Below are 17872 nucleotides of genomic sequence, written 5' to 3'. Positions count from 1 at the left end.
CTGGGGATTGGCCGAAGCGGCGGCCAATGGGGAGCGAGCGCGGGAGCGGCGCGGCGCGATGACGTCACTCCGGGCGCGCCGCCGCCGCCGCCGCCATTCCCGGAGGGTGCCGAGAGCGGCCGGGGCGGCGGCGGGGCCGGAACGGAAGTGACGTCAGAGAGAGAGCGCGGGAAAACGGCTGGGGATGGGCGGGAGTGACGTCAGGTGAGGGGGGGGAAACTGGGAGGGACTGAGAGGGAACTGGGCCATACTGGGAGGGACTGGGAGGGCTCGGGGGCCACACTGGTCTGAACTGGGAGCTCAGTGCAGCAAACTGGGATGAACTGGGAGGGACTGGGATGAACTGGGAGGGACTGGGATGAACTGGGAGGGAACTGGGAGGGAACTGGGCCATACTGGGATGAATTGGGAGAGCTCTGGGGCCATACTGGGAGGAACTGGGAGCTCGCTGGGATGAACTGGGATGAACTGGGAAGGCTCTGGGGCCATACTGGTCCATACTGGTCCATACTGGTTTATACTGGTCCGTACTGGTCCGTACCGGTCCATACCGGTCCATACCGGTCCATACTGGTCCATACTGGTCCATACCGATCCGTACTGGTCCATACTGGTCCTTACTGGACTGTACTGATCCTTACTGGTCCATACTGGTCCATACCGGTCCATACTGGTCCGTACCGGTCCATACTGGTCCATACTGGTCCGTACTGGTCCGTGCTGGTCTGTGCTGGTCCGTACTGGTCCGTACTGGTTCATACTGGTCCATACTGATCCATACCAGTCCATACTGGTCCATACTGGTCCGTACTGGTCCATACTGGTCCGTACTGGTCCGTACCAGTCCGTACTGGTTTATACCGGTCCGTACTGGTCCATACTGGTCCATACTGGTCCATACTGGTCTGTACCGGTCCATACCGGTCCGTACTGGTCCATACTGGTCCATACCGGTCCATACTGGTCCATACTGGTCCATACTGGTCCGTACTGGTCCATACCGGTCCATACTGGTTTATACTGGTCCGTACCGGTCCGTACCAGTCCGTACTGGTCTATACCGGTCCATACCGGGCCATACTGGTCCATACTGGTCCGTACTGGGCTCTCACTTCTCCACTCTGGTCTCTCCCCCTCCCCCCCCCCAGCCCCTCCCCCTCCCTGCGCTTGGCCCTGGCCGGGGCCTGGTGGGCTCTGAGGGGGCGTGGCCCCTGTGGGCGTGGCCTGGATGGGCGTGGCTGGGGGCGGCTCCTGGCGCTGCTGGAGGCCGTGGGGGGCGGGGCCCCGGCGCTGCTGCAGCCCCGGCAATGGGCGGGGCTCAGCCTGGGGCTGAAGGCACAGGTAGGCCACGCCCCCTGCCTGCTAGGCCACACCCACTCCCTTCTAGGCCACACCCACTCACAAACAGGCCACGCCCACCCCTCAAAATCACACCTATTGTGGTTATTATTGATTTTGGCCACGCCCACTTGGACTCAGACCATGCCATGTCACCTACAGGCCACGCCCACTCGTTCCCAGGCCACTCCCACTTCTCTAAGCCATGCCCATGGTGAATGTTAATGAGTTTAGGCCACGCCCACCTCTCTAAACCCACTAATAGCAGAAATTGATGGATCTAGGCCACGCCCATTTTTGCATAGACCACGCCTACTCACTCAGAGCTGCTTCCCAGCCATCCAAACCACGCCCATAATGAATATTAATGATTTTTGGCCACACCCACCCATTAAAATCCCACCCGTTGTGGTCATTAATAGGTTTAGGCCACACCCACTTCATGCCAGGCCACGCCCACCCTCACCCCGCCCATTGAAGACCACAGGGCACTTAAGCCACGCCCCTTTTGATTAAGCCCCGCCCATTCCTCTCTAGACCCCGCCCACCCCTCTAGAGCCGGCCCCCTCTCCTTTTATGGACACCTCTGGTCCCTAGGCCACGCCCACCCATTCAGACTCCACCCCCCTCCTTTTATGGACATGGAGCCCTCCAGGCCACGCCCCCACCCCTCCCCCACCCTGACCCCTCCCCCCAGGTGGTGACGTCACTGCTGCGAGAGCTCGGCCCCTCCCCCGCTGTGCTGGATGCGCTGGATTGGCTCTTCCCGGAGGGGGCGGGGCCAGGGAACGGCCACGCCCTCGGGGTGAGACTGGGATGGACTGGGAGGGAACTGGGATGGACTGGGAGGGACTGGGATGGAACTGGGATGGACTGGGGCTTTACTGGGATGAACTGGGAGGGACTGGGATGGACTGGGGCTGTACTGGGGTGAACTGGGAGGGACTGGAAGGGAACTGGGATGGACTGGGAGGGATTGCAATGAACTGGGGCCATACTGGGATGGACTGGGAGGGGTCTGGGGCCGTACTGGGATGGACTGGGGCTTTACTGGGATGAACTGGGAGGGAACTGGGATGGACTGGGATGGACTGGGGCCATACTGGGATGGACTGGGAGTGAACTGGAGCCATACTGGGACAAACTGGGGCCATACTGGGATGGACTGGGAGGGGTCTGGGGCCATACTGGGACAAATTGGAGCTGTACTGGGATGAACTGGGGCCGTACTGGGATGAACTGGGAGGGACTGGGATGGACTGGGGCCATACTGGGATGGACTGGGAGGGCTGTGGGGCCATACTGGGACAAACTGGGGCCATACTGGGATGGACTGGGAGGGCTCTGGGACAAACTGGGGCCATACTGGGATAAACTGGGATGTACTGGGATGAACTGGGAGGGCTCTGGGGCCCTACTGAGATTGACTGGGATGGACTGGTTTGAACTGGGAGGGCTCTGGGGTCATACTGGGACAAACTGGGGCCATACTGGGATGAACTGGTTTGAACTGGCAGCTCTGGGCCCCCTCTAACCCCTCCCTGAGGGGCGTGGCCAAACTCAGCCCCACCCCCTCCCTCCCCGGATCCATATATGGCTTGGGGGTGTGGCCTGAGCCAGGCCCCGCCCCCTCAGATGCTGCAGGGCCGCCCCCTGGTGGGCGTGGCCGAGGAGCACTTCCGGGAGCAGGTGCTGGGAATTCTGGGAAGTGGGCGGGGCCTGGAGCCCTTCCTGCAGGTGAGACCAGTATAAACCAGTATGGACCAGTAACCCCGCCCTGAGCCCTCCCAGTTCATCCCAGTATAAACCAGTAACGTCCCAACCCCCTCCCAGTCCCTCCCAGTATAAACCAGTAACATCCCAACCCCCTCCCAGTCCATCCCAGTATGAACCAGTAACATCCCAACCCCCTCCCAGTCCCTCCCAGTATAAACCAGTATGGCCCAGTCTCTTCCCAGTAAACCCAGACCCATCCCAGTCCCTTCCAGTTCCCTCCCAGTATAAACCAGTATGTCCCAGTCACCTCCCAATCCCTCCCAGTTTGATCCCATTCCATCCCAGTATAAACCAGTATGGCCCAGTCCTTCCCAGTAACCCCCAAACCACATCCCAGTATAAACCAGTAACCCCAAACCTGATCCCAGTCTCTCCCAGTTTGATCCCAGTCCCTCCCAGTTCCTACCTTGTCCCTCCCAGTATAAACCAGTAGCACTAAATCCCATCCCAGTTGATCCCAGTTTGATCGCAGTCCCTCCCAGTTTCATCCCAGTCCCTCCCAGTTTATCCCAGTTTGATCCCAGTCCCTCCCAGTTTGTTCCCAGTCCCTCCCAGCCCCTCCCAGTCCCTCCCAGTTTGTTCCCAGTCCTTCCCAGTTCCTCCCAGTCACTCCCAGTTGATCCCAGTTCCCTCCCAGTCCCTCCCAGTTGATCCCAGTTTGATCCCAGTTTGATCCCAGTCCCTCCCAGTTTGATCCCAGTCCCTCCCAATCCCTCCCAGTCCCTCCCAGTTTCTTCCTAGTCCTTCCCAGTTCCTCCCAGTCCCTCCCAGTTGATCCCAGTTTGATCCCAGTTTATCCAAGTTTATCCCAGTCCCTCCCAGTTTGTTCCCAGTTCCCTCCCAGTCCCTCCCAGTTTGATCCCAGTCTCTCCCAGTTCCCACTGAGTTCCCTCCCAGTCCCTCCCAGTTGATCCCAGTTTGATCCCAGTTTATCCCAGTTTATCCCAGTCCCTCCCAGTTTGATCCCAGTCCCTCCCAGTCCCTCCCAGTTTGTTCCCAGTTCCCTCCCAGTCCCTCCCAGTCTTTCCCGGTCCATCCCAGTCCCTCCCAGTCCCTCCCAGTTTGTGCCCAGTCCTTCCCAGTTCCTCCCAGTCACTCCCAGTATATCCCAGTTTGATCCCAGTCCCTCCCAGTTCCCACCCAGTTCCCTCCCAGTCCCTCCCAGTTTATTCCTAGTTCCCAGTTCCCTCCCAGTCCCCTTCCAGTCCCTCCCAGTTTGATCCCATTCCCTCCCAGTTTGTTCCCAGTCCTTCCCAGTTTGATCCCAGTCCCTCCCAGTTGATCCCAGTTTGATCCCAGTCCCTCCCAGTTTGATCCCAGTCCCTCCCAGTTGATCCCAGTTTGATCCCAGTCCCTCCCAGTTTGATCCCAGTCCCTCCCAGTTGATCCCAGTTTGATCCCAGTTTATCCCAGTTTATCCCAGTCCCTCCCAGTTTGTTCCCAGTTCCCTCCCAGTCCCTCCCAGTCCATCCCAGTTCCCTCCCAGTCCCTCCCAGTCCCTCTCAGTCCCTCCCAGTTCCCTCCCAGTCCCTCCCAATTGATCCCAGTGCCTCCCAGTTCCCTCCCAGTCCCTCCCAGTCCCTCCCAGTCCCCTCCCAATCCCTCCCATTTTGGTCCCAGTCCTTCCCAGTCCCTCTCAGTCCCTCCCAGTTCCCTCCCAGTCCCTCCCAGTTTGTTCCCAGTTCCCTCCCAGTCCCTCCCAGTTTGATCCCATTCCCTCCCAGTCCCTCCCAGTCCCTCCCAGTTTGTTCCCAGTCCCTCCCAGTCCCCTCCCAGTCCCTCCCAGTCGCTCCCAGTTCCATCCCAGTCCCTCCCAGTTTATCCCAGTCCCTCCCAGTCCCTCCCAGTTTGTTCCTAGTCCCTCCCAGTCCCTCCCAGTCCCTCCCAGTTTGATCCCATTCCCTCCCAGTCCCCTCCCAGTCCCTCCCAGTCCCTCCCAGTTTGTTCCCAGTCCCTGCCAGTTTATCCCAGTCTCTCCCAGTCCCCTCCCAGTCGCTCCCAGTCCCTCCCAGTTCCCTCCCAGTCCCTCCCAGTTCCCTCCCAGTCCATCCCATTCCCTCCCAGTTCCCTCCCAGTCCCTCCCAGTCCCTCCCAGTCGCTCCCAGTTGATCCCAGTATCCCCAGGAGTACGGCTGCCGCTTCCGCCGCTCCCTGTGCAATCTGTTCCTGGAGCTCCTGGCCCGCCTGGAGAGCGCCCTGCCCCCCCCCGACCTGGCCCAGGTGAGCCCGTCCGGGGCGGGGCTTACACACGGACACGCCCCCTGCGGGGTTTGGCCACGCCTCTTTTGCCTTATATGGCAATGAATGGGGAAATGAATGGGGGTGGGTTAAAATCAATGGGAACGACCCAAAAGGAACAAAAATCACCCAAAATTCACCCAAAATGAACAAAAATCACCCGAAATTCACCCAAAATTAACAGAAAAGAAATGAAATTTACCAGAAATAAAATAAAATCGAGCAAAATGAATGAAAGATTCAGAAAAAATACACTGAAATGTATTAAAAGTTATTAAAAAAATTGATAAAAATCACAAAAAATTCACTCAAAATTAACAAAATTCACCCAAAATTCACCCAAAATGAACAAAAATCACCCAAAAGTAACAGAAAAGCAACGAAATTTACCAAAAATGAAATAAAATCGATCAAAATGAACAAAAAATTTAGGCAAAATTCACTGAAATTAAATAAAAATTGTTTTAAAGAATTCATAAAAATCACCAAAAATTCACCCAAAATTAACAAAAATCATCCAAAATTAACAGAAAAGAAACAAAATTTACCAATAATGAAATAAAATCGATCAAAATGAACAAAAAATTCAGCCAAAATTCACTGAAATTAAATAAAATTTGTTTAAAAGAATTAATAAAAATCACCCAAAATTCACCCAAAATTTAAAAAAAAATCACCCAAAATCACTCAAAATTCAGCCAAAATTAACAAAAATCATCCAAAATTAATAGAAAAGAAATGAAATTTATGAAAAATGAAATAAAATCGATCAAAATGAACAAAAAATTCAGGCAAAATTCACTGAAATTAAATAAAAATTGTTTTAAAGAATTAATAAAAATCACCCAAAAAAATTCACCCAAAATTTACAAAAATCACCCAAAATCACCCAAAATTCAGCCAAAATTAACAAAAATCACCCGAAATTCACCCAAAATGAACAAAAATCACCCAAAATTAACAGAAAAGAAACTAAATTTACCAAAAATGAAATAAAATCGATCAAAATGAACGAAAAATTCAGGCAAAATTCACTGAAATTAAATAAAATTTGTTTTAAAGAATTAATAAAAATCACAAAAAAATTCACCCCAAAATTATCAAAAATCACCCAAAATTCACCCAAAATGAACAAAAATCACCCAAAATCACCCAATGTTCACCCAAAAATCACCCAAAATTAACAGAAGGGAAATGAAATTTACCAAAAATGAAATAAAATCGACCAAAACAAACAAAAAATTCAGAAAAAAATCGCTGAAATTTAATTAAAAGTTATTTAAAAAAATTGATAACAATCACTAAGAATTGACTCAAAATGGACAAAATTCACCCCAAATCACTCAAAATTAACAAAAATCACCCAAAATCACCCAAAATTAACCCAAAATTAGCAAAAATCACCCAAAATTCAGTGAAAATTCACCCAAAAATCATCCAAAATTCACCCAAAATTCACAAAAATCACCCAAAATTCAGCGAAAATTCAGAAAAATCCACCAAAATCGAGAGAAAATAAATGAAATTTACCAAAAATGCAATAAAATCAACAAAAATAAATAAAAATTCACGCAAAGTTCACTAAAATTTATTGAAAGTTATGTAAAAAATTGATGAAAATGACAAAAAATTCACCTAAAATTAACAAAAATCACCCAAAATTCACCCAAAATCACCCAAAGCTCACCCAAAATTAACAAAAATCACCCGAAATTCAGCCAAAATTAACAAAAATCACCCAAAATTCAGCCAAAATCACCAAAAATTCAGCCAAAAATAAGAAAAATTGGCAATGATTAAAAAAAATCAACCAAACTTAGCAAAAACGAGACAAAATTTACCAAAAATTAGTGAAAATTTAGCCAAAATTTGGCCAAAATAACAAAAAATCACCCAAAATTCAATCAATCAGCAAAATTCACCCAAAATCAGCAAAATTCAACCAAAATTTACAAAAAGGATAGAAAACACTGACCCAGAATTTACAAGAATCAACCAAAATTCGTTAAAATTAGATAAAGTTCACCCAAAATTAATGAAGTTCACCCAAAATTGTCAAGAATCACCCAAAATTTACAAAAATCACAGAAAAATCATTCAAAATGTACAAAAATTACAAAAATTCACCCCAAAATTAAGAAAAGTTTTCCCAAATTCTCTCAAAATTAAAACAAAATCACTCAAAATTCACATAAATCAACCAAAATCCCCCAAAATTAACCAAGCTCACCCCAAGTTTGCTCAAAATTGACAAAAATCCCTCAAAATTCAGCCAAAATTAACAGAATTGGAACAAAATCCCCCAAAATTCCCCCTAAATTGACCCCAAACCCCTCAAAATTCCCAAAATTCCCCCAAATTTCCTCCAAATTTTCCCAAAATCCCCAAAATTCCCCCCAAAATTGACACAAACCTGACCCCGCCCCTTTCACAAACCCCGCCCCTTTTGCTTAAGCCCCGCCCCTTCCCTGTTATGCTGCAGCTGGATGAGCTCTGTCGAAGCCACGCCCCTCCTGGGTGCAAGCCACGCCCCCTCCCTCGCCTGCAGCGTTATTTTGCCGAGGTTCGCCACGCCCACCCAGGTAGGTGGGGCTTAAAGGGGTGGGGCAAGCGCTATGCAAATAAGATGTCTCAATAGCCTTAAACTCCGCCCACAGCACCGGTGCCGCGCCCACTTCTGCCAAAGAAAACCACGCCCATGTGAGTAGCCACGCCCACAACCCCCATCTCCTAATTACTTGCTTAATAAGTTGCTAATTAATGTTTATAAACTCATTAATTCAGGACTAAGCCCCGCCCCCGCCGCCGCAGGCTCCGCCCCCTGCGCTTCTCCCCCTACCGTGAGTGAGCTGAACCATTCTGATGGGGTGGGAGGCTGGAGCAGCCAATCAGGTTTTGGGGGGTGTTTATGAGCCAATCACAGCGAAGCATGGCTGGGAAGGGGTAAGACGCCTGGCGTGACGTCACTGAGCGTTTCAACAGCGACATTTGGGGTTAAAAAAGGCATTTTTGGGATTTCTCCCCCCCGACACGCGAAATGGAGCAGCCCGGTGAAGGCGGGATATAACCGCCTTTGCTTGACAGCGCGATCAGCCAATGAGGCACGTTCAGAGCCCGGAAGTGCTCTTAGAACTACAACTGCCGCCATGTTTACTTCTGGCAGAAGGCGGGCACAGCGCTCTGATTGGCGGAGAGGCCGGAAATGCTTTTGCCGCCATTTTAGATTTTGGCACTGCGGGCTCAGCGGGCGGGGCCTCGCTTCCGCTTCCGCTCGGCGGCTCCGAAGGCGCCGCAGCCGCCACGATGCTCATCAAAGTCAAGGTTTTTTTGGGGTGAAAACCGCGGATTTTGGGCAAATCTTCGCGTTTCCCGCCTTTTCCGAGCGGGGAGGGGAGGCGCGGAGGGGATTTGGGGTGAAAATCGCGGAGTTTGGGGGGGGGTTTGGCGGGGGGGGAGCGTGAGGGGAGGGCGCGGTGCATTGTGGGATGATGGCGCCCCCTACAGACGCTGACGGGGAAGGAGATCGAGATCGACATCGAGCCCACAGACAAGGTGAGCTCCCAGTTTGGACCAGTACAAACCAGTATGGACCAGGTGGGGGTCGGTAAGGAACGGGGTTTGGGGTGGGGGGAAGAGCCAGGGGGCTCCCAGTTCGGTCCCAGTAAGGGGGAGGGGCATCCCAGTATGGCCCAGGGGCCTCCCAGGAACTCCCAGTTCATCCCAGTTCACTCCCAGTATAAACCAGTATGGTTTAGTGACCTCCCAGTGCTCCAAACCTCATCCCAGTATGAACCAGTAACTCCAAACCCCCTCCCAGTCCATCCCAGTTCATCCCAGTAAGCCCAAATCCACGCCCAGTATCTCCCAGTATGGCCCAGTCCCTCCCAGTTCAAACCAGTGCCCTCCCAGTATAAACCAGTATGGCCCAGTCATCTCCTAGTTCCACCAAACAGAATCCCTGTATAAACCAGTAACCCCAAATCCCTTCCCAGTCCCTCCCAGTATAAATCAGTTCCCTTCCAGTATCTCCCTGGAACCTCCCAGTTTATCCCAGTATGGCCCAGTTCCTCCCAGTCCTTCCCACTTCAAACCAGTGCCCTCCCACTAAAAACCAGTACGGCCTAATTCCCTCCTAGTGCTTCCCAGTTCATCCCAGTATAAACCAGTCCCTCCCAGTCCATCCCATTCCCATCCCAGTCCCTCCCAATCCATCCCATTCCCATCCCAGTCCTTCCCATTCCCATCCCAGTCCCTCCCAGTCCATCCTAGTCCCTCCCAGTTCCATCCCAGTCCCTCCCAGTTCCATCCCAGTCCCTCCCAGTTCCATCTCAGTCCCTCCCAGTCCATTCCATTCCCATCCCAGTCCATCCCAGTCCCTCCCAGTCCATCCCAGTCCCTCCCATTCCCATCCCAGTTCCATCCCATTCCCATCCTAGTCCATCCCAGTCCCTCCCAGTCCATCCCAGTCCCTCCTATTCCCATCCCAGTCCATCCCATTCCCATCCCAGTCCCTCCCAGTTCCATCCCAATCCCACCCACCGCCATCACCCCTTTAAGGCGGTCCCCACCCTCCATCGCCCCTTTAAAAACCATAGACGAGTCCTCCAAGCCGGCTTCCCCGTCCTTTAGCCCCGCCCACTTCCGGCGGCGCTCCGCCACACTTCCCCATCTCGATGACCCAAAATGGCGGCGCCCACATTTCTTAAAACCTCCGGAGCCTCCAGCTGTGCCCAAATCCGCCCAGATTTGCCCCAAATGTGCCCAGCTGTGCCCAAATCCGCCCAGATGTTCCCCAGATGTGCCCCAGGTGTTCCCCAGACGTGCCCAGGTGTGTTTTTGGTGGCGCAGGTGGAGCGGATCAAGGAGCGGGTGGAGGAGAAGGAGGGCATCCCCCCCCAGCAGCAGCGGCTGATCTACAGCGGCAAGCAGATGTAGGCGGGGCTTCAGGGGGCGTGGCCACCGCTGGGCGGGGATTAAGGCGAGGGGTGTGGTCTTCGGCTAAAGGGGCGTGGTTTGAACGGGGAGATTTGGGTAGAAAATGGAGAAATTTGGGGTAAAATGGGGGAAATTTGGGTTTCAATGGCCACAAATGGTCTTAAAATGGCGGCTAGGGGCGGGGCTTACGTGGGTGGAGCTTTAAGGGGAGAGGTTGAATGGAATTTGGGTAAAAAATGGGGAAATTTCATTTAAATTTGGGTTAAAACGGGGAAATTTGGGTTAAAATGGCAGCTGAGGGCAGGGCACAAGTGGGCGTGGTCACAGCTGGGAGGGGCCTAAGGGGGAGGGGCGTGGTCACACGGTGAAGGAAATTTGGGTTAAAATGAAAGCAAATTTGGGTTAGAATGGTGTCTGGGGGTGGGGCTTAAGGGGGTGGGGCTTAAGTAGGGGTGACACCACAGCGGTCTGTCACACATGGGGGTGTGGCCTAAGTGGGCGGGGTGTTCTGACTCCTCCCTCAGGAACGATGAGAAGACGGCGGCGGACTACAAAATCCAGGGGGGTTCCGTCCTCCATCTTGTCCTGGCCCTGCGGGGAGGCGTGGCCAGGCTCTGATGGGCGTGGTCATGCTCAAACCACTCCCCCTTCCCTTGTAAGCCACGCCCACTGGCATTTCCCCTTTTCCCTGAGGTCCTTTCCTGTTCATGGATCCGTTATTATTTAATAAAGATTCGCTGATGACGTCAGCAGCGCTTTTGTGACGTCATAGGTGTGTCGGTGACATCATTTCCTGCTACAGATTTGGGGTGGGCCCCACTTGTAGCTGGCATTGCCCTTTTAAGGCTTTGTTGCCCTTTTAAGGGCGTTGCCCCTTTAAGGGTTCTGTGGGCCCCATGGGAAGCATTGCCCTTTTAAGACTTTAAAAAAAAAAATCGAATTTTCCCCAAAATTTCAATTTTCAGCCCCAAAATTTAATTTTTTAACCTCAAAACCACCCAAAAAAAATCCCAGTTCGGGCTTTTTTAACCCTCAAGTCTTCATTTTCCATTTCAAAATCCAATATTTCCCCCTTAAATGCAATTTTTTGGTCATGAAATAGCCCAAAACTATCAGGTTTAGACGCAAAATCAACATCATGGTTTGAAAGCTTCCATTTCAGCACAAATTTAAACTTTTCTGCCCCAAAATCTCTGTTTTTAACCCCTAAATCTCAGCTTTTAGTCCCAAACTCTCAATTTTTAATCCTTTACCTTCCATTTTTCCTCAACAATAAAATTAAACCCCAAAATCCCAAATTTTTACCCCCCAACTCCCTCCTTTCCACTCAAAACAACCCTTTAAACTCCCCCCTTTCCTTTTTGACGCCAGATTCTTCATTTTTATCCCCAAATCGCCCAATTTTTGCTGAAATTTGTCACTTTTAACCCCAAAATCGCCGCTTTCCCCCCATCGCCCCTTTAAAAGCGGTCCCCAATTGGAATCACGGCTTTAAGACCATAGAGAAGTCCTCCAGGGCGGCTAGAGTGGAGGACTTCCGGCGGCGCTCCATCCTCACTTCCGGTTAACTCACGTTTCAAAATGGACGCCCCTACCTTTTCTAAAATGTCGGCGCCCGTATTGGAGCAGATCCTGACGGATCTCCTGGAGCCCGACAGCGCCGGGATCCGCCAGGTGCCTCAAATTTCCCCAAATTCGGACAAATTTGGACGAACTTGTGGATTTTTGATGTTTTTTGTGAATTTTGGGCGTTTTTTCCAGGCCACGGAGCGGCTGCGTGAGGCGCTGGAGGAGCCGGAGGGGCCCGAAGGCCTCGTGGAGCTGCTCAGGGGGGCGGAGAGGCCGCAGGTCTGAGGGGGGGCGGGGGGGATTGGCGGGAATTTTTGGGGGCTTTGGCGGGAATTTTAGGAGGAAATTGTGGGGTTTTGGCGGGAATCTGGGGAAAATTTGGGGGGATTTGGGGCTTTTGGAGGAATTTTGGGGGTTTGGGGGATCCTGAAGGAATCTGGCGTCCATGAGGGGATTTTGGCGGGAATTTCGGGGGGATGTGGGGGGGTGAATTTGAGGAATTTTGAGGGAAATTTTGGGGGAATTTGGGGATTTTGGGGGGAAGTTTTTGGGTTTCAATTGAAAATTGGGGGTGAATTTGAGAGATTTTTATTGGGAATTTTTGGGGGTTTGGGGGAGGGGACTTTGGTGTTTCGGGGACATTTTGGGGAAGTTTGGGGGATACCGGGTGGATTTTAGGGTGAATTTGGGGAATTTTGGGAACTCCTGAGTGGATTTTGGGGTTCCCAGGTGAATTTGGGACATTTTGGGGTGAATTTGGCGGATTTTGGGCCATTTTTAGGCAGATTTTGGGGTGAATTTGGGGCATTTGGGGGTGAATTTGGGGCATTGGGGGTGAATTTTGGGGTGAATTTGGGGCATTTAGGGGAGGATTTTGGGGTGAATTTGGGGCATTTTGGGGTGGATTTGGAGGTTCCCAGGTGGATTTTGGGGTGAATTTGGCAGATTTGGGGGTTCCCAGGTGAATTTTGGGGTGAATTTGGGGCATTTTGGGGCTCCCAGATCCGACACTTGGCCGCCGTTCTGCTCCGGAGGCGCCTCAGGAAACTGCCCCAGGAATTGATTGACAGGTGGGCGGGGCCTGGGCCCCATTGGGATCAATGGGAGGGGCGTGGCTTCGGGAAAAAGGGCGGAGCTCCAGCTACATTAGGATCAACAGGAGGGGTGTGGCTTTGTGGCCACTGGAGTCAATGGGAGGGGCGTGGCTTGGGGAAAATGGGGCGGAGCTTCAGCTTAATGAGAATCGGTGGTAGGGGGTGTGGCTTAGTGGCCACTGGAGTCAATGGGAGGGGCGTGGCTTGGGGAAATGGGGCGGAGCTTCAGCTTAAGAATCGGTGGTGGTGTGGTGGTAGTGTGGTAGGGGGTGTGGCTTAGTGGCCATTGGAGTCAAATGGAGGGGCGTGGCTTGGGGAAAATGGGGCGGAGCTTCAGTTTCATTAGAATCAATTGCAGGGGCGTGGCTTGGGGAAAAAGGGCGGGGTTACAGCCCCATTAGGATCAATGGGAGGGGGCGTGGCTTAGTGGCCATTGCAGTCAATAGCAGGGGCGTGGCTTGGAAGAAATGGGCGGAGCTTTGCCCCATTGGGATCAATGGCAGCAAAATGGGGCGGGGCTTCCACTCAGTTAGGATCAAAGGGGCGTGGCTTGTAGAAAATGGGTGGAGCCTCACTATTACCATCACCAGGAGGGGGCGTGGCTTAGTGGCCATTGGAGTCAGTGGGAGGGGTGTGGCTTAGTGAAAGGGGCGGAGCCTCCGCCTATTAAAAGCACATGGAGGGGGCGTGGTTTGTGCCCAAATAATTGGGGAAGGCGGGGCTTAATTAAAGGGGTTTGTTGATGAGTGGGTGTGGCTTAAGTGGGCGTGGTCTAGCTTAAGTAATGAGTGGGATGAGCTTAATTAATTAATAAAGGGGAGGGGCTTAAATAATCAAATTTTGAGGGGGCGTGGCCACCCATCAATGGAATTAGGAGTGTAGTTGGACCATATATGGTAAAAGGGGCGTGGCTAACTCAGACTCCGCCTCTTTCAGGCTCCCCCATGTCCTGGTCGAGGCCTTGGAGCGAGAGACGGAGTGAGTGGAACATTCCAGAAAATTCCCCCAAATTCCCCCAAATTTGGGAAATTTTGGGACGGAAATGGGGAGGGGGGAGGGGCTGGGGGAAAATCGGGGGAAAAATTGGGGATTTGGGGAAAAAAAATGGGAATTTTAGGGGGGGAAATTGGAATTTTTTAAGGGGAAAATTAAAAATGTGGGGAAAAAATTTGGGGATTTTTGGGAAAAAAATTCAAAATTTTGGGGTGGAAAAGGGAGATTTTGGCCAAAAAAGGGAATTTTTGGGGCAAAATTTGGGAATTTTGGGGCAAAATTTGGGAATTTTGGGGCAAAATTTGGGAATTTGTGGGTGAAAATTGGAATTTTGGGGGGAAAAATGGAATTTTGGAGAATTGGGGGGGGAATTTGGGATTTTTTTGGGGTGAAAATGGACAAAATTTGGGGTGAAAATCAGAAATTTTGGGTTAAAAATGGAATTACCCCCAAAAATCCGAATTTTTTATTTAAAAAAGTCAATTTTGGTGGGAAAAATTGAATTTTTGGGGTAAAAATGGGAATTTTTTGGGGGAAAATTTGGGAATTTTGGGGTTTTTTGGTGCAGTTCTTGCAGCAGAGGGGCCCTGGGGCAGCTCGGGGCGAGGCTGCTGCTCCTGGGGGGCCTCAAATTTTGGGAACCGGTGGAGAAATGGATCCAGGAGGCGGCGAGGGAACCCCAGAAAATGGAGGTGAGGAACCCCCAAAAAATCCGAAATGTTTGGGACAAAAATCCCCCCGAAAATGGAAAATAAAGCTCAAAAAATGGAAATAAAATCATTAAAAAATCCCCCCAAAAATAGAAAATAAAGCTCAAAAAATTGAGAAAAAATCATTAAAAAAATCCCCCAAAAATAGAAAATAAAGCTCAAAAAATGGGGGAAAAATCATTAAAAAATCCCCCCAAAAATAGAAAATAAATCTCAAAAAATTGAGAAAAAATCATTAAAAAAATCCCCCCAAAAATAGAAAATAAAGCTCAAAAAATGGGGGAAAAATCATTTAAAAATCCCCCCAAAAATAGAAAATAAATCTCAAAAAATTGAGAAAAAATCATTAAAAAAATCCCCCCCAAAATAGAAAATAAAGCTCAAAAAATGAGAAAAAATCATTAAAAAATCCCCCAAAAATAGAAAATAAAGCTCAAAAAATGGGGGAAAAATCATTAAAAAAATCCCCCCAAAAATAGAAAATAAAGCTCAAAAAATGGGGGAAAAATCATTAAAAAATCCCCCCAAAAATAGAAAATAAAGCTCAAAAAATGGGGGAAAAATCATTAAAAAATCCCCCCAAAAATAGAAAATAAAGCTCAAAAAATGGGGGAAAAATCATTTAAAAATCCCCCCAAAAATAGAAAATAAATCTCAAAAAATTGAGAAAAAATCATTAAAAAAATCCCCCCCAAAATAGAAAATAAAGCTCAAAAAATGTTTAAAAAATCATTTAAAAATTCCCCCAAAAATAGAAAATAAATCTCAAAAAATTGAGAAAAAATCATTAAAAAAATCCCCCAAAAATAGAAAATAAAGCTCAAAAAATGGGGGAAAAATCATTTAAAAATCCCCCAAAAATAGAAAATAAATCTCAAAAATTGAGAAAAAATCATTAAAAAATCCCCCCCAAAATAGAAAATAAAGCTCAAAAAATGTTTAAAAAATCATTTAAAAATTCCCCAAAAAATCGAAATAAATCTCAAAAAATTGGAAAAAAATCTTTTAAAAAATCCCCCCAAAAATAAAAGAGAAATCCCAAAAAATGGAAAAAAAAACCCCAAAAAATGCAGAATAAATCTCAAAAAATGGGGGAAAAATAGTTTAAAAAATCCCTCAAAATCGAAATAAATCTCAAAAAAATAGGAAAAAAATCTTTAAAAAATCCCTGAGAAATAAAGATAAATCTCAAAAAATGGAAGAAAAATCTGTAAAAAAATCCCCCCAAAAATACAAAATCAATCCCCAAAAAATGGGAAAAAATCATTAAAAAATTCACAAAAAATACAAAATAAATCCCCAAACAATGGAAAAAAATCCCTAAAAAATGCAAAATAAATCTCAAAAAAATGGAGAAAAAATCATTAAAAAAATCCCCCCAAAAAATAGAAAATAAAGCTCAAAAAATGGGGGAAAAATCATTAAAAAATCCCCCCAAAAAATTGAAATAAATTTTAAAAAAATGGGAAAAGAATCTTAAAAAAATTCCCCAAAAAAATGGGAATAAATTTTAAAAAAATGGGAAAAAATCATTAAAAAATCCCCAAAAAATGGAAATAAATCTCAAAAAATGGAAATAAAATCATTAAAAAATCCCCCAAAAAATTGAAATAAATTTAAAAAAATGGGAAAAGAATCTTTAAAAAAATTCCCCAAAAAATGGAAATAAATTTAAAAAAAATGGAAAAAAATTAATTAAAAAATCCCCCCAAAAAATCGAAATAAATTTCAAAAAAGGGAAAAAAAAATCATTAAAAAATCCCCCAAAAATAGAAAATAAACCCAAAAAAAGGGGGAAAAAAATCATTAAAAAATCCCTGAAAAAATTGAAATAAATTTTAAAAAAATGGAAAAAGAATCTTTAAAAATTCCCCCAAAAATGGAAATAAATTTTAAAAAAATGGGAATAAAATCAGTAAAAAATCCCCCCAAAAAATCGAAATAAATCTCAAAAAATGGAAATAAAATCAGTAAAAAATCCCTTAAAAAATTGAAATAAATTTAAAAAAATGGGAAAAGAATTTTAAAAAAATTCCCCAAAAAATTGAAATAAATTTAAAAAAATGGAAAAAAAAATCAGTAAAAAATCCCCCCAAAAAATCGAAATAAATCTCAAAAATGGAAAAAAATCATTAAAAAATTCCCCAAAAAATTGAAATAAAGCTCAAAAAATGGAAAAAAAAATCATTAAAAATCTCCCCAAAATAAAAAAAGATAAATCTGAAAAAATGTTTAAAAAATCATTTAAAAAATCCCCCAAAAATGCAAATTAAATCTCAAAAAAATGGGAAAAAATCATTAAAAAAAAATCCCCTAAAAATCGAAATAAATGTCAAAAAATTGAAGAAAAATCATTAAAAATTCCCCCAAAAATACAAAATCAATCCCCAAAAAATGGGAAAAAAATCATTAAAAAATTCACAAAAAATACAAAATAAATCCCCAAACAATGGAAAAAAATCCCTAAAAAATGCAAAATAAATCTTCAGAAATGGAGAAAAAATCATTAAAAAATCCCCCCAAAAAATAGAAAATAAAGCTCAAAAAATGGAAATAAAATCATTAAAAAATCCCCCCAAAAATTGAAATAAATTTTAAAAAAAGGGAAAAGAATCTTTAAAAAATTCCCCAAAAAATGGAAATAAATTTTAAAAAATGGGAAAAAAAATCAGTAAAAAATCCCTCCAAAAATCGAAATAAATTTCAAAAAAGGGAAAAAAAAATCATTAAAAAATCCCCAAAAATAGAAAATAAACCCCAGAAAATGGGGGAAAAAATCATTAAAAAATCCCCCAAAAAATTGAAATAAATAAAAAAAAATGGAAAAGGAATCTTTAAAAAATTCCCCAAAAAATGGAAATAAATTTTTAAAATAATGGGGAAAGAATCTTTAAAAAATCCCCCAAAAAATTGAAATAAATTTTAAAAAATGGGAAAAGGATCTTAAAAAATTCCCCAAAAAATGGAGATAAATTTAAAAAAATGGAAAAAAATCATTAAAAAATCCCTCCAAAAATCGAAATAAATCTCAAAAATGGAAATAAAAATCAGTAAAAAATCCCCCCAAAAACTGAAATAAATTTAAAAAAAAAATGGAAAAAGAGTCTTAAAAAAATTCCCCAAGAAATCAGAATAAATTTTAAAAAAATGGAAAAAAATCAGTAAAAAAATCTCCGAAAGAATCGAAATAAATCTCAAAAAATGGAAAAAAAATCAGTA

The 17872-nt window shown here is 46.5% G+C and overlaps 2 protein-coding genes across 7 annotated transcripts in view; both read left to right on the top strand.

Moving 5' to 3' along the window:
• Positions 1 to 62: 62 nt before the first annotated feature.
• Positions 63 to 11056, top strand: NEDD8 (NEDD8 ubiquitin like modifier). Of its 6 annotated transcripts, none has more exons than XM_059837559.1 (11): positions 63 to 204; positions 1149 to 1341; positions 2036 to 2143; positions 2974 to 3075; positions 5239 to 5334; positions 7835 to 7934; positions 8010 to 8052; positions 8137 to 8192; positions 8857 to 8904; positions 10201 to 10283; positions 10812 to 11056. In XM_059837559.1, exons 1-11 carry the CDS (start codon positions 185 to 187, stop codon positions 10818 to 10820), a joined length of 858 nt encoding a protein of 285 aa, XP_059693542.1. In that variant the 5' UTR covers positions 63 to 184; the 3' UTR covers positions 10821 to 11056. The 6 variants fall into 6 exon arrangements, with proteins under 6 accessions (XP_059693542.1, XP_059693540.1, XP_059693541.1 ...); XM_059837557.1 differs by having other exon boundaries at positions 8857 to 8946; XM_059837558.1 differs by having other exon boundaries at positions 8857 to 8956.
• A 748-nt stretch (positions 11057 to 11804) lies between these two features.
• LOC132322844 (importin-4-like) overlaps positions 11805 to 17872 on the top strand; it is a gene marked incomplete at its 3' end in the record, with an annotated part of 39280 nt that continues 33212 nt past the window's right edge. The window contains exons 1-5 of the mRNA XM_059837556.1: positions 11805 to 11961; positions 12049 to 12135; positions 12859 to 12926; positions 13887 to 13928; positions 14512 to 14635. Of these exons, the coding sequence (XP_059693539.1) occupies positions 11869 to 11961; positions 12049 to 12135; positions 12859 to 12926; positions 13887 to 13928; positions 14512 to 14635 (414 nt within the window). The remainder of the gene's footprint in view (positions 11962 to 12048; positions 12136 to 12858; positions 12927 to 13886; positions 13929 to 14511; positions 14636 to 17872) is intronic.

This window comes from Haemorhous mexicanus, unplaced genomic scaffold (assembly GCF_027477595.1).
Source record: "Haemorhous mexicanus isolate bHaeMex1 unplaced genomic scaffold, bHaeMex1.pri scaffold_156_ctg1, whole genome shotgun sequence".
NCBI classification, from domain to species: domain Eukaryota; kingdom Metazoa; phylum Chordata; class Aves; order Passeriformes; family Fringillidae; genus Haemorhous; species Haemorhous mexicanus.
The sequence above is the reverse complement of the archived record's forward strand: the minus strand, read 5'-3'. Positions and strand labels throughout refer to the sequence as shown.

What these genes read in the sequence shown, in the direction of transcription:
- NEDD8 (XM_059837557.1), top strand. Translation starts at nt 185, where the DNA reads ATGGGCGGGAGTGACGTCAG. An exon ending in GCCTGGAGCCCTTCCTGCAG is followed by an intron (nt 3,076 to 5,238) that starts GTGAGACCAGTA and finishes CAGTATCCCCAG; the next exon opens with GAGTACGGCTGCCGCTTCCG. An exon ending in GGTTCGCCACGCCCACCCAG is followed by an intron (nt 7,935 to 8,009) that starts GTAGGTGGGGCT and finishes CTCCGCCCACAG; the next exon opens with CACCGGTGCCGCGCCCACTT.